This window comes from Cygnus atratus, chromosome 13, assembly GCF_013377495.2.
Source record: "Cygnus atratus isolate AKBS03 ecotype Queensland, Australia chromosome 13, CAtr_DNAZoo_HiC_assembly, whole genome shotgun sequence".
Taxonomy (NCBI): Eukaryota; Metazoa; Chordata; class Aves; order Anseriformes; family Anatidae; genus Cygnus; species Cygnus atratus.
In genome coordinates this window covers 3,495,827-3,510,806 of record NC_066374.1, presented here as the reverse complement: position 1 = coordinate 3,510,806, position 14,980 = coordinate 3,495,827, and the positions used below count along the sequence as shown (strand labels likewise).

At 42.6% G+C, this 14,980-nt stretch overlaps 1 protein-coding gene across 1 annotated transcript; it reads right to left on the bottom strand.

Moving 5' to 3' along the window:
- Nucleotides 1-3,680: 3,680 nt before the first annotated feature.
- SERTM2 (serine rich and transmembrane domain containing 2) lies at nt 3,681-3,959 on the bottom strand. Its single transcript, XM_035541649.1, has one exon. The coding sequence runs from the start codon at nt 3,957-3,959 to the stop codon at nt 3,681-3,683; it is 279 nt and encodes a 92-aa protein (XP_035397542.1).
- Between the last annotated feature and the right edge of the window lie 11,021 nt (nt 3,960-14,980).

The window sequence follows — 14,980 nt, the reverse complement described above, 5'->3', positions numbered from 1 at the left end:
TTTCTGGTGTAGACAAGACATACAAGTAAGTTTTCATCATTGCTGACAGTTAAATGGATGTGCAACTTCATATCAATTTTGGGTTTCAATACTTTTTTATCTTATTTCAAGTAAAAGCAAAAAAATGTCCTTTGGGGGGCCCAAAGGTCATAACTCTGCTGAATTATGCTGTTAGTAAAATTACATCCTTCTCTGCAGCCCTGTGAGGATATGATAATATATGTTTATGTTTATATATTCTCACAGAAAATGAATATATTCTAAATACCATCCCTGTCTGCTCAATATTCAAGGGTTTGTTAATGCAGGATAGTCATGAACATGGATAGAAGTCATGTGGATGGGATTACCTGAGCATAAATCCTGTGGCATATATATGGTCTGGGGAGTTACACCATAGTCAAAAAGTGTGGGAGGAGTCTTGATACCTCCTGGACGAAATGCCCTGGGAGATTTGGGAGCGGTGGTGGTTTTCTGGTGCTTGTACGTTTACTCTGACCTCACAGTCCCACCCCCAAGGAACAGGAATGCATATTTGCTGCTCCTTCAGAACAACAAGTGGCTGTCTTCCCCCACAGGTGCAGGATGGAGGAGGTGATGAATTTACTAAATAGTTATATTTGTTTCCTATGTCTAAATTGTAGCAAAGATGGGAGCAAACTGTCTTTGTTCGAGTAATACGTACAAACACTGATGGGGGTCTTCTTACAGAGGTGCCCCCTGAGGCCAACAATTAATTTGAAATCCATGGCACCACCTGAGCCAATTTCTGCACATAAGCTTATCTCTCAGATCCACACATTGAGTGCATTCTGGAAGTAATACAGAGCAGTCAATGACTCACCATTGATTGTAGTACAACTCCTTATTTTTGTTAAAAAAAAAAAAAAAATTAAAAAAAAAAAAAGACTGTCTCTAGCAGATGGGTAAGTGGGAAGGAAAGAAACTGGTGGAGGGAAATGGTGTAGATGTCACATCTACAGACCCAGAAAAATCCATGCAGAAGTTACAGTTACCATTCTTCGTAGCCAAAGAAAGCCAAAGTCCGCTAAAGCCCACTCAGCAAACACAGAGCAAAACACCCCAAGTCTTTTCTCAGAGGCATCATGTCTTCAACTTCACGAATGAGAATGAAAAGGGGGGAAAGGCACACTTCTGTTTTTAAATGGGAAATGTAGGCTTTAAAATTTGCTAGCATTGTGCAGAGGATGCACTCCGGGACTATAGGTGTATCAAGTTGGACTGTTACTTTGTTTGAAATGGAGCTTTATGAAGGAAAACTTGCAATTTTTGTCTTAGGAGATAGGACTGCCTTCTTTAGTAGTATTGTATAGAAATACAGTTTGCCTAATATATGATGTGGTACAGTGTAATGATAGATAAAAATGATTGCTATTTTATTTACAATACATTTATTGAATGAGTTTTAAACAGTTACAGGTGTCTTCTGAATTAACAGAAGGCAAAAACCCAGTCCTGACACCTACTTTTAGGGACTTTTCAGCTGAGACCAGAGCAATCAGAATGTGGATCCCAGCTCAGATGCTGATACTATCATTTTCCATTAGTGGGCCTGATATTTTTTGTTAATATTTGAATCTGTCCTGCAGCTTCTTGGAAATAAAGCTTTTCTACAGATAGTTGTGCTGAAAGGTTAATGTGTTTTAGATACTGATTTGATATGATAGTTCATTTATGATTCAAGTAAGCTATAGCTTTCAAATTGTGCATCAAGAAAATTGAGAGGTTGTACAAGGCAAGCCAGATGTTGAGCCTGAGCTAGTCTGCACCCTGATGGCTGAATGCATGATACATACCAGGCCATATGATCTGCGTATGTTTTTGTTACACTTAAATGTCATTGACTAACTTAGTAGCCATCTGTCTTAGCTGGATTGATATTCAAATCATCATCACACAGAATCTGGGCTCTTGTACAGTGCTGAGAGTAGTGTGAAGCCACCAGCACGGTTGTGAAGCCACAAGCGTGCTGTATTCCCCTTGCACAATCAACATGCTATTTCACAGATTAAACCTTATGTGGGGGTTAATGGTGCTATTCAATATGAGGAAGCAGTTTTAAAATATCTTCATACTAAATACATCATTGAGAAAAAAGCTAGTCCTCCTCCCCATGGACCAACCATACGCAGTACGGACGTTACTTGCCGTTCCATTCTCCCCACAGAACCAGCTAAAGAAGCCATGTTTCTAGTCCAAACAGCTTACCCAGAGACAGACTTTTAAAGGTAAGCAAAGAACCAGGTGTACACAAAGCATCTGAAAAAACAGTTTTTGTTACTATCACAAGTCCATGGAGTCAGTCATCTCTAATTTTAGCACTGTTTTTTTTTTTTTTTTTTTTTTTTTTTGTGGGGAGTGTACATTTCCCAGGCCTTTGGAGAGAAGGGAATTGGCAAAAAAGTGTATAGAAATGTGGAAAGTACCAGAGGTATAGCAGAAACAATCTAATTTGAAGTTTTTCTGTAAGAGGTAGTGGCTCTTCCAGAAGAGATATGGCATATTTGATTCCATCTTTCCTATCCACAGAAATAAAGTCTATCTCTGTACATCTTTCATGGGTGAGAGCATTGGGTCAGACTGTTGTTTCATAAATTTAAGTAATCATTTTTTTTTCCTCTTCCTCTCATGGAAGAACTGATATGTGTTTTGAGAGAGAAAACCCAACATGAATATGAGAGGAAATGTTATTCTGAATTTATGTCTGTTAGGAGAACAATGCCCGTTTGATTCACAAACTTTACACTGCATTTTAATTACTGAGTGATACTGGGAAGGCTGAAAGATATGAATGTGTCTGTAGTCAGCTCAGTGAATATAAAGGAGAGCAAGAAAAGAGAGGTAGAGTGTCTTTTAATATTTTTTCTCTCCTGCTGCTCATTTCCTGCTGATGCTTTCTTTTTATTTTATACCTTTGGTAAAGTTTACTTTTATTTTCTTCCTTCTTTCAAAAGCGACATCTCTTTCTGATATCTGGAATGCAACTGCTCAATGTATGGTGTTTAATGTGAGAAACCAATAGTTCCAGCAGGTGATGAACCATTCGTATACTTCTGAAACTCCATTGCGCAAATCTGCCATTCAAGTGGAAAAAAAAAAAAGCAGTTAAGCAGTTTAAGATTTTCCTTCCTGAATGGGAGAAATGTCTGAGAATTTCTGAACCACTGATCATTTCTTTATGTGCTCTTCATTTGAATAGGCTTTTTGCAGTTACATCATTTAACTTTGCTGAGTCATCTCTTCACAGCCAAGGAATTTAAGGGCAGAGAGATAGGTCAGCAAATACAGGGTCCAGCACACATTCTGGTATGAATCTCTCCGTTTTCTATTTGTATTTTTATTTTTTGCTGTCATTCTTGTGACTTTTACCATTTTCTGCAAGGACTTTTAGAAGGATATGAGTCTGTTGACAGCAGTAGGTTTCCATAATGTAAATTTTATTGAGGGTGTTGCACACATGTTGCCTGTAGTGTCAACAGCCAGTGTGTCCCAGCCAGTCAGTGTCTGAGTTGCATGACACTCACCAGCTGCTCTGTGCTGCTGTTGATGGTTGTGCAATAAGTTGTAGGGCTCAACAGGCACGCAGAGATTCTTTCCACCACAATTTTGCTGAACAAAATATGTTTCACAAACACAGAGCCTTCTTTGCATTGGGGTCTCTAAGCTGTAGGAATCCTGCTGCGCATTTCCACATCTGTGAACTGCTGAGCATTCTCAGTGCTCTCTGGAGATGTGGTGATTGGAGAAACAACATGCTTTAGGCGCAAAAGCATGGTGAAAAGCAAAATGAGAAGGATAGCCAGAAGTGTTAAGAACAATCCCACGTAAATGTACAGGCTGGAATATTTATCTGCTGTTGTGTCTACTTCTGTAGCCAGAGTTGGAAAGTGGACACGGCCAGTCAGGTTTCCACGGAATTTGAAATAAATCTCAGTCATCGCTCTCTGTCAGCTTTGGTCCATTTTCCCTATTTATTGTCAAATTTCATGTCTTACCTCACCAGACTAAAAGCAGGTCGAGAGAGGAGACTTAGAACAGATGGCAGGACGTCTTCTTAGTAGAATTCAGCAAGGAATGCTCCATTGTCTTGGTCTCACGACTCTGTTTCACAGAGTTAAGCAGACTGCATGAGACAGGGCTTTGTAAATCATTTTTCAAGTTGCTCTTACAATGATAACAAGCACAAAACTTGTGTTTTACACTGCCACCAAGCTTCTCTTTTGTCCTGAAAATGCTCGGGTCCATCTTTCAGTAGGTCATCTCCAGAGTGAGCTTTCTGCAGCTTCTCCCACAGCAGGTGGTTTATCCCTGTATGAGCCAAGGAAGGTTGCAATCTTGTCTCTCCTAATCCACTTTAGGTTACTGACACTTGCTTAAAATACATAGTTTTGAGCTTCTCATTAGGAATAGTCAACAAGTTGTCTTTCTAGAAGGAAAAAGGAGAGAGAGAGAAATGAAACTATGTACCAAAATAGCCTAGCCTATATATGGTATCTTTGGGTAAGAAATGAGTTCAATCCCATGTAATGCTCCTGTGAGCCACCCAGAAGCACTCAGCCTTTAATTTTAGAGAAAGACCATGCAAATTTAAATGTTAAAGTCTCCTCTGGTAACACTTACTTCTTACTTATGGGTAAAAAGGAGGCCCCAGAGTCTATGAAATTAGATGTCACAGAAGAAGGGAAGACATGAATCCATCCAGGGTCCTCCACCATGTGTTTCTTACTACTTAACAGGACCCCCTGTTTCTGTTCCAGGGTGCACTCAGCAGGCAGCCAGAGCCCTCCATGGCTCGCTGAGGCATCTCTGCCCCAGGATACAACACTTCAGTCACACCCTGGCAGCAGAACATAACAGAAATCTTATTTTGTCAGCACTGTGTTTTCTTCCAGCTGGAAAGAGAAAACGTAAATGTTGAAATTTCACTGTAAACAAAAAGCATCATGTTCTGCTTTGATAAGACCAGAATTCCATTCTTAGTTGAAGCAAAAATGATAGCACTAAAACAAAGTGATGCAGTCATTTGTAATGCTCACTACGTACACACCTACATGAGATATAAATAGAATAATATTAATGTGGTAACATATTGTGGCAGTCAGATTAAAATGAAACATTAGGTCAAAATGACAAAAGCTCAGATGCTTTTATTTCACCCAAAAGACATATTGCTGCAAACCATTTTTACTTTGATGGGCCCTCAGTTTCTAAAATATAGATGTTTTATTGACAAAGCTTGGTTCAGTTCTCCCTATGCACCAATGTCTTGCTGTTCTTCAGAGGGAGGAGGTTGAAATCTGGAGGTCTGAGTCATCAGGGAGCTGATTTTCAGGCTTTCATTACAAGCAAGACAGACCGACTTTGGTTCATGTGATAGGGAAACATCTGTTGTGTTGAGCTTTTGGAGGAGGGATGCTGGGGATTGTCTACTCTGCTTTTACCTCCCAACTTACCTTCTTCAGTATCAAAACATTTGAGAGGACAACAATCCTATTTAGGGAATATTGGGCCAATTTAGGGAATACTGCTTGGTAATAGGCTTGCTTGGCTGGGCCAAATTGCTGATGGAAAACATTGCCTGGGGATTTGACTTCTGCATGGGTAGTGGATTTTGTGCTGTACTTTCTGTGGGAGGGTGTGAGCAAGCACAGCAGAAGAGGGGTGCTTAGTATTTTTCCGGGGCCTGACCCAACACTTGGAACCTTAAAAAGTGGGGAATGGAAAAGAAGAATCTGTGGTTTAGGCAGGGCTCTGGGCTGTTTGTGCAAGTCAGAGTGAGTGTTCGTCTCAGCTACAGGGGCATATTGCTTGCAGTAGCATCATTTCTCTTTGACTGTCACAAATATTCTAAACCTTCACAGACCCACAAGCAACAATAATACATAAGTAATATGCTTTCTTCTTGCTCTTAACTTAGACAGAAGAGCTGGGAATCTTGAAGAATCTTTAGCATGTCTTCTACCAAAGTCAATGCTTGTATACTTCCAGCCTATCAACCTGGTCCATGACGTCTAAACTATTTGACCAGGATCGATCAGGTGCTGTCTCCAGCAGACATCAATCATGCAGGACTGGAATGAGAAAGGGGAGCAATGGAAATGAGAGGCTGATTTTCAAGAAGCATTCAGGCACCATCAATGTGATTTGCACTTCCAGTATCCCCTAGCTATGTTTGGAAAATCTCCCCTTAAACTCTCTTGGGCAAATAACAGTCAGATTGTCAGGGTGCCTATATTCAGCAACACCTGTTTTTGCTAGAAAAACTGAAGTAACCCATTTGCATTGCATGTTTGCAGCAAGTGCTGCAAACCAAGCCGAAGTATGTTTTTATGTACAGATCATAAACTTCTCCAGAAAATAAGGTTTACAGTATACACAGAGAAATCCTTACAAACAAGTACAGTACTGTTAAAAAAAAAAAAAAGGCTTTTTTTTTTTGTGGAGGGGAGGTTACTAGTAAGAAATTGCCAGCCCATCCAAGTCTAGAGTATGCACAGAAAGGTTTGTTTCAAAATGCTCAGCTTGTTGCGGAACAGCGTGGAAGGTTTTTAGGTTTGAAAGCTTCAGTCAGGATGTACTGGGGTTTAGTTTGGGGTTTCCCTCCTGTACACACTTCAAACATCTTCTGGTGATTTCTCCAAACAACTGTTTTCAGGATAAAGGACAAACAAATTAATAACTCAGCCACAGCTCTATCAGACTGAGCCAAATAAGAACATCCTCAGATTTCAGTGATTCCTTACTGCAGGTGACTTTGGGTGCTTTAAAATAAAATACTTCAGGTATATTAGATGTATTCAGTTTACAATTGAATATTCCTAGTCTTTCAAGATGTTTGTTTTCTTAGATTTGCAACCCCAAACATGAAGTAACCAGTCACCTGTGACTCAGAAACATTATCGTGTAAGCCTTTCTGTGATAATGCTAAGTTATAAACAAGAAAGGTGTCCACAAAAATGTTGTAATTAGTTAGCAATACAGCTGTTAAGAACTTGGTGGCCATTTTAATATCTTTAGCTGATCAGAGGAGACATGTGCAACGCGTTCCTAATGTAAGAAATAGAAGGCGGAGGCAGTTGGTCGTGCAAGTGAATTCACAGCTGGGATGGAGAGAGAGGTAGCATGAAGTGTACTTTGGGGGTGAATGGAAGCATGAGGGCTCTGACCTTTGTGCCTGTGTGGATGTCTCCCCTTCCATGTGTCTAGAGGTCCCAGAGGGTATGTCTGTGCTGAACTCAGAGAATGGGCTTGTGAACAGAAGGTGCAGCTTGGGCCCCCACAGCCCTCCGCCTCTTGGTGACACGGGCACCCCCCGGTGTGGCTGCTGTATTACACTGCCCTGCAGTGTGCCAGTGACAGAGCAAGTGGTAAGTGTGCTTGAGCATTCAGAGATACAGGCTTGTGGAAGTTTTGTAGTCTCTTTGTCTGGTCTCAAGATCTCCAGCAGTGAGCAAAATGAAAAGTAAGGGATCCATGTCTGCAAAACTCTTGCAACCTTGTTATATAGTCTGCGGCATTGACTCCAGCAGCAGGCTTAGTGCTGAGGCAGAAGTGGGGGGACATGAAGGTGAAGGTCAAGCACTTTGGCTCTCAATTATAGAGCAATGCATCTTAACTCTGTGATTTTCCCACTTTGCATATCTAAATGGAGATTGTTCCCTCACGAGGACTATTCTTGTGTTATACAGAATGTGGAAATTAGAGGGTATGAAGGTTACTGGCCATATTAAAGCTGTGTTCTTACAGTATGATTTCTCTATTGATAATGAAATGCAGCCAGTCTGGAAGCTGACATATGCATGAGTTAAAGTACAGAGCAATGTTCTTGCCCATCTCATCTGCCGTCTCACTGAGAGCAAAAGCCAAAGCTGGTTTCACTCCTTAAGGAGCAGAGAGCCTAATGGCTTTACTTCATAACATTAGACTGCAGAATGCTAAGGACATTAATGTTAAGTTCAATAATTAACTACAAACCAAGACCTTGAATTAACAAAGCTCTACTGGGCTCTTATTAATAAAGGGCGCAGATTAATAGTAGAAAGTATTAGCAATGGGGAGTTGACACAGCTTTCATTTTTTGTAGTCTCAACTGTAGAATTGTCAGGAGCAATTAACTATTCAGGCTATTGAAAGCTGTGAAATTAACTACATCATTTCCAGAAATAATTCAGTAGCTCCAGGCAACCCCAAAGATTTTTGCTTTTCAGTCTACCAATTATCTCAGTGAGTGTATCTTTTTGGATATTAGTAGATTCAAATTTGCACACTCCCCATTAAGGAATATAAACTTGAAGACCATAGAGACCAATGGCATGTGAACATAAGTGGGTACACAAAGACTCTGAAAAACCTGTGTATAAAGCAGGTTGGCATTATAACTTTGTATGACTCAGAATACTGGAGGCAAAACCTCCCTGGGTACCCCGAGAAGCCCCCTAGTCCATGGCCAGAGGTAATAAGTAAAGGTTTATTATAGAGCAAAGCAGCATAACTAGAGCCCAAATTCCCTGTGATCCAAGTTGTTGATCAAGGCTTAGTCATTCTTCTCTGGCTGGACAATACATCCATTTGTAAGAAGTGCCGAGCACCACTGGTGCTCAGTAATGCTCAGCAGATACAGACCGATTCCAAGCAACACTTATTTAGCAGTTTGTACTCATTTTTAAGCAGGGATTAAAAAACAACAACACAACAAGAACACACAACGTATTTCATTTAATAAAAAGACAGTAATGAAAATAGAAGCCCCAAACAAAAAAAATGTAAGTTTTTTCTACTGTGTGTCTCACTGAGACAGCAAATTTGTGAGCCAAAACTTCAGGTCATTGAATTACCATCCTCCCTCTGCAGCTACCAGGGTTTGGGGAACATCAGGAGCTCTCAAGATCTGGCCTGTTCTTAGGAAGCCTGCACGGCCCCTCTGCACCTTATAGGTCACAGAGGAGCAGAGAGAAAGGAAGATTTTCCCCAGAACTGTGCAGACAGCACAAATCGATTTTGCAACTGCAGTAAATGTCTTGTCTTGCCTACTCCCTTCCTTTTACTCCTGTATTCAGTTTAAGTGTCACTTGCTAGCAAGGCATCTTTGAAAGTACAAGCAACTTTTCCAAGTTCTCTTTTGCATTTCCACCCAATACTAAAACTACTACAAAGAAGAAAGTGGGACAGAATAGCACGATTACTCCAAGGCTGTTAGTGTAAACTGCTCTACGCTGACAAGTGCAGAAAGGTTTCTTTCTGAACACAGACACTACCAGGTGTGTTATGTCTAGGTGACCTTTAAATTAAAAATAGCATTGAAGAAATGCAAACAAAGCATTAAAGTATCAATTCTGTTCATGGCTTGCATTTTCTCCAGGGAGGATCTGAGGAAGAGGAAAGAGAGGGGTGTCTCTTCTTTCAGTGGCGGGCGGTGTTTTTTGTTCTCATGCTGAAGTGCAAGGTAGTATGTCAGGGTCTCAGCTGTGAGAGTGCATAGGAAGAGAACAGAATAAAGCATAGTTACCTTTCAGAGCAGGCAGGGGTGTTGGGACTAGGCACTAGAGCAGCTGTTTCAGACCATGAGCTTGCTGGTGATTTATCTAGGAACATCTCCTCCCAAGTAGTGGGATTTGTGCAGGAAAGGTTTGTTGTCTTACTGCTGGAGTCAGGATATTGTCTTTTTAGCAACAGGCATGCCAAATGCACTTTCTTCTCTGCTCCTGAATTCACATGGTTTGCTGGCAGAGATGGCTCTTACTCCAGGTCTTGAGATGGCAACTGACTGACCCAACAGCACCAGTGCTGATGCCCTTCCTTCACAGGCAGTAGGAGAAGGGGCAAGGAGACTTCTCTTCGCGTGCTTCACTGCTTGGATGGAAACAGCGTGTGGCAGCCAGTCCCCTCCCGCAGCAGCGGTAGGCAACAGTCAGAGCAGAGAGGATCGGTAGAGCTCCGGCGCTGCTGCATCTCGGCAGCAGGCGAGGAGGGAAGGGAGGGAGGCTGCGAGCTCAGCTCGCAGCAAAGTTTGTGCAAGGTTCTCCTTAACCCTTTCGTGCTTGCAAGTGGTAAACAAGGCTGAGCTGTCTGCTAATTGCAGAGTAAGACATGAGCCAGGAGGAAAGGGTATCGGTTTCTCTCTCTCTGATTTTCTGGAAGTTGCAGAGGGTTTTTGTTTTGTGCCTCTCGGAAGGGGTTAGCTGGGGAGGGTTCCCAGCTGGACTCCTGTCTAGAACCATGGACAGGTGTTACTTCTTACCTGAACCCTGAGGATAGTCCCCAAGCATTGCTCTTTGGCATTGGTGCCTTTGGTGTATTTTTGCCCTTGTGTTTAGTGTCTGGGGAGGGCTCTGCAGCTGGTTTAGCTGCAGAGTTGCAGTTGCAGTTTCAAACTCCCTTGAGAAGTTTGTGAGTAAACATAACCCCTGCTTTGCTGTGTTGTGGATAAAAATGGTTTTCAGCAACTTATGAATGCATGAAGCACAATCTACATACAAGGCCCCATAGAAATGAGGCAGGAGCAGTCAAGGGTGGTGTGAGAACCCAAACTATCCTGACCCCTCTCATTACCAAACCTTTTGGCCTGCATTTCTTAGCCCCCTGCACAAGTCAGGATGTTTTGTGTCTCTGTCCCAGTTCCTACACAAATTAATCTCTATCAATGAAAATTATAATTTGTCATGTGCACATTCCAGGAGGGTGGCAGGGGAACAAGATTTCCTTTGCTTTATTTGCTTTATGTGTGGTGGCTCAGTGTGCGGGGGACAGATGTCAGTTTGGGTTGTGTTGCAGCAGGTTCCTGGGTTTCACCAGCTGGAGGTGACCAGCACGCAGACAGGGTAGCCATGGTTTGCAGCTGCAAAGCACCGAGCTGCCTGCAGCTGCAGACAGCCGGGTTTCACGCAGCCTGAGCAGCCACGCTCCATGTCCCTTGTGCCCCAGCAGGTGGGGTTGCTGGAGGCACTCACAGGGTGAACCTGACCCACAGGCCCATGCTGGTTTGTGGTAGTGTCCAGTGCCTGGAGGCTGTTTTTCACAGCGTGTGCTTGGGGCACTGGCAGCAAGGTTCCCTTCTGGTAAACGGGTCCCACACGGCTTTGGGAAAGGGAATTTCATTCTCTCAGAATAGCTCTCCCTCTCTGCTTCCCCATGACCACACTCTGAGGAAGGGGGTCAAAGGGTAATGAAACACAGAGCTGCTCAACTCTTTCATCCTCCTGGGATGGAGGGGTGTCTTATAAACCCATCTTTCTATGGGCTTCAGTCTCTGGAGCTGACAAGCACAGTGTATTATTGCAGCATTGCACTATTTAGATAAATAACAGATAGTCTCTATAAAAACCCTGATTCCTCCACAGTTCTGCACCAGGTGGAACCTTCTGAAGACCAGGACTTTATACAGCAGCTTTGATTGCTGATTTATTTCACAATTCCTTTGTTGTAATATCATGTTAATTGCCCTATATTGCAGCCTGTGTCATGATTCCCTGCTAGGTACATAGGAATGAAAATACAATGATAAATCAGAAGGAATACTGTGTGTATTTTTCACTGGAATCCGTGCAATTACTCCTTTACAAACAACCTACCTGACAGCACCTCCAAACCCCGGACACATGTCCTTTTGTTTAAGAAGAAATAAGTGAGAGCTCTATTTAACCAGGAATTATGTTGCTGGATGATTTATGAGACCCAGAAGGGGCAGGCATGTGTTGAAATCCTGCAACCCAGCTTTCTATACAATGCTAATGAGCAGTCCTGAAATGAAAGCCTCTCCCTCCCTGTCCATGCAACACAGCTTCTCTGCTCAGCTCTTTTTCCCTTTGTTGATTTCGCAGTACATTATCTCTCTCTTTTGTGGGACCAAGCTGCTGTTTGCTGGATGGGCACACTTAGATTTCTTGTTTCCTTTGTAGCAGGGTATAATAAAGACAGATGAATTTTAGATAATGCCACAATTTATACCAGCTGAAGCTGATGAATGCTTGACTGACTGATTGCTGAATTCCTGAATTGTTGAGAAGCGTGTAAGGCTTTCTCCCTATGTAAATTTTTGGGCCAGTCAATGACAAATTTGTGTGACATAAATGAAGGTGTACAAATTGCCTTGGAAATACCCAGAGATATGAACCCAGTGAACATAATTTTTCAAGCAGCCATTAAGAATTCAGGGGTGAAGAGTAGAGAGCTCATTAGGCTCCTTCCTTTGAATTATTTGACCTGTGCACCAAGCTTTGCATCTGCTCATTTTACACATCTTTCTCATAACAGTCCCACAGCAATCTTCGAGTGAAATTTGGTTTTAACAAGGAACAAGTAAGATATCTGAATGATTGTTAGTGGCTATAATCTGTATGTTTCTTTAGGGATTCTTCTGTTATCCAAATTCATGAATCCTGTGAACAAACTAAAGTATACTTTGAGTCTTTAAACGTTTATTTCAGTGCAGCTGCAGTGAATGGAGAGAGCTGGACTCTCCTCTCCCCCACATTGCTTTTGCAGCAGACACATCCCAGAGTGGTTTATTCAAGTCCTCAGCCGCAAAGATCTTCCATCATTCGTGTCTGTGTGGGGGAGGGCCAGGGCCAAGCACAGGGCTCTTTTGCTGATGAAAATGATGTTTATTGAACCCTGGAAAGAGCCATGATTTGGTAGGTGCCTGTGCACATGTCAAAGAAGGCAGAGAAAACAGAAACTGTGGTCTGAGTTTGTAGTATTAAGGGCAGAAAGTGTGTTAAATTAGAGCAGACTGAACTCAGAGCTGAGTCCAAAATGCATTGTGTGATTGGACATGCTTTCCACCTCTTGTTTAGAGGTCACAGTTAATACCAGCTCACCAGTTATCTATTTATTACCATCCTTACCTTTTCTCCTGTTAAAATAATTTCTCTCCTCTGCCTACATGATTAATCCCTGCCTGGATGCGAGTTTGGCTGACAGAGCTGTTGTGCTGGCCCGAGGCAGCTTGGCTTGCCGGGAGTTTCATTAGCCTTCAAAGGGGTTTGGGGAAGTTCACCCACTTCGCCCTCTGGAGGACCGCTAGAAACCTGTACCAGGTGGCTTAGAAATCAACTAAGCACCGTGAGCTTCTAGTAGCATTCAATACATTTGGCAGTAATAATCATACTTAGCACTTCTGTATTTTCAAGACACTTCCCGGTTAGTCAGTCCCTCGGTGAGGTGCAGTCAGACGGCATTGAAGAGGACTGCCAAACATCCCATTTTCTAGTAGCTTTTTCTGCAGTGCAGCTACTCACAGGATACCTCCTCCAACAGGTGCCCAGGCCCTCTCCAACCTCAGAAGCCACAAAGTCCAATTCCCCAGGTGCCCAGCTGGTATTAGACCTTCCACATGGAAAAAGACCTGTTCTTTACCCTTCCTGCCTTCCTCATCCCCTGCCCCAGCCATCTAGAGGTGCTAGGAGGAGGCCCCTTGCTGCCATGAGGAGAGCTAGGTAACTGGAACTGCCTGTGGTGGTTGCTTAGGGAGTAGTTCCTCCAAAGATTGGGATGGTTCCTGGTTTCCAGCTAGAACCGTACAAATGCTAGGAACAAGAGGGTAAGAGATAGTTACCCTCTTGGAGGAAATACTGAAACAAGAGACAGCACTTGGTGCTGTTTGTCTTGGCAGAGTGGAATCTGCTGTTTTTGTTTGAATGTGTTTTGTTTTTATAGCCACAGCAGACGATCTATACCACAAACAGGCATGTGGAAAACATAAAAAAAAAAAATCATGTTTCAGTAGGTTTTGGAACTGCAGTCTAGTGGATGTTTGGACTTTTAGATATTTATTGCTCATTCAGATTTGCACATGAAATAGGTCTAGCTGCCATCAGCTTTAAAGGAGAAAACCTATAGTCCATTGGATGGCAACCTTAAAAGCAAAGGAAGTTTCCTGGAGCTTGTTTCTTGCTTAGGCCACTAAGGGTCCCAAGCAAATATACTGACTTGTCTCTGCATCATTTCTGTTTCAGGGAAAGGGAAAAATCATTACTACCACTCCCCCACAAACAGTCTGTCAATACAAAATGCTACGCAAATGCACGCGGTCACGAGCCCACTGCTTCAGCAGGGCTGGCTGCCTTTCCCCCTCTGCATTCCCACGCAATCTTGTTTTGTCCAGTACAGTGTGCCTCAAAATGCTCCTGTGTTTGGACTGAAAGAGTTGTGTTGTTTTGAAAGGCTTTGGGCTATTTTGAGAATTTGGCTTTGTTTTGAACTTCCTTCTTCAAAAATTCTGCAATGCTTTTGTTTATTTAGAAAAACTCATTCTCCCACAAATAACTGAAGAAATTCAGCCTAGTCTGATGTTACTGCTAATTTTTAGGAACATTTCTGATTTGCCTTACTGTTGTCTGTGAACAGCTACATTGTCCTGCAGAGAACTCTGTCTGAAGCAGTCCTAAGCTTTATTTTCATGAGTGAGCTCGTGAAGAAGGTCATTGCAGATCCCCCAAATGGTTAAACACCACTCACAGAAGAGACTTGCAGTGCTCTAGTTAAGTTGCTGAGATCCAGCTCAGGTAGGGCCAGATGGCAGAGCGTGGGGTCATATAGAGACCCCTAGCAGGGAGGTTTATCTAAAAAGCAGGTTCCACCTGGATCCAGGCTTAAAGTACAAGGCAGCCACCCTCCACCAAGGTCCCACACACATCCTTGTGGACCTTGACAAAAATCAGTTGAGAAATGAGTTAGGGATAGAACTTAAAAGAGAGCCTGCTCTCCAGCCCATGGTCTAGATATTATGATTATTTCCTCATAAGTAGGACAGCTCTTGCAGCAATGCCTGTTTTTAGGGAGTTCAGCACAATTCCAAGACCCAGGAGCTTCAGGTAAGTCTGGAGAAGCTTTCAGATGTGCTGATCATCTGTTTTTGGCTGGCCAGTTGCTAAGAGACAACCTGAGAGGTGCTCACATGGTGGTGAGCCACTCCGTTTTAGTCACTTAAAGCAGACACTTGTTTTAGCACTAAGAATCAAAC

What these genes read in the sequence shown, in the direction of transcription:
- SERTM2 (XM_035541649.1), bottom strand. Translation starts at nt 3,959, where the DNA reads ATGACTGAGATTTATTTCAAATTCCGTGGAAACCTGACTGGCCGTGTC.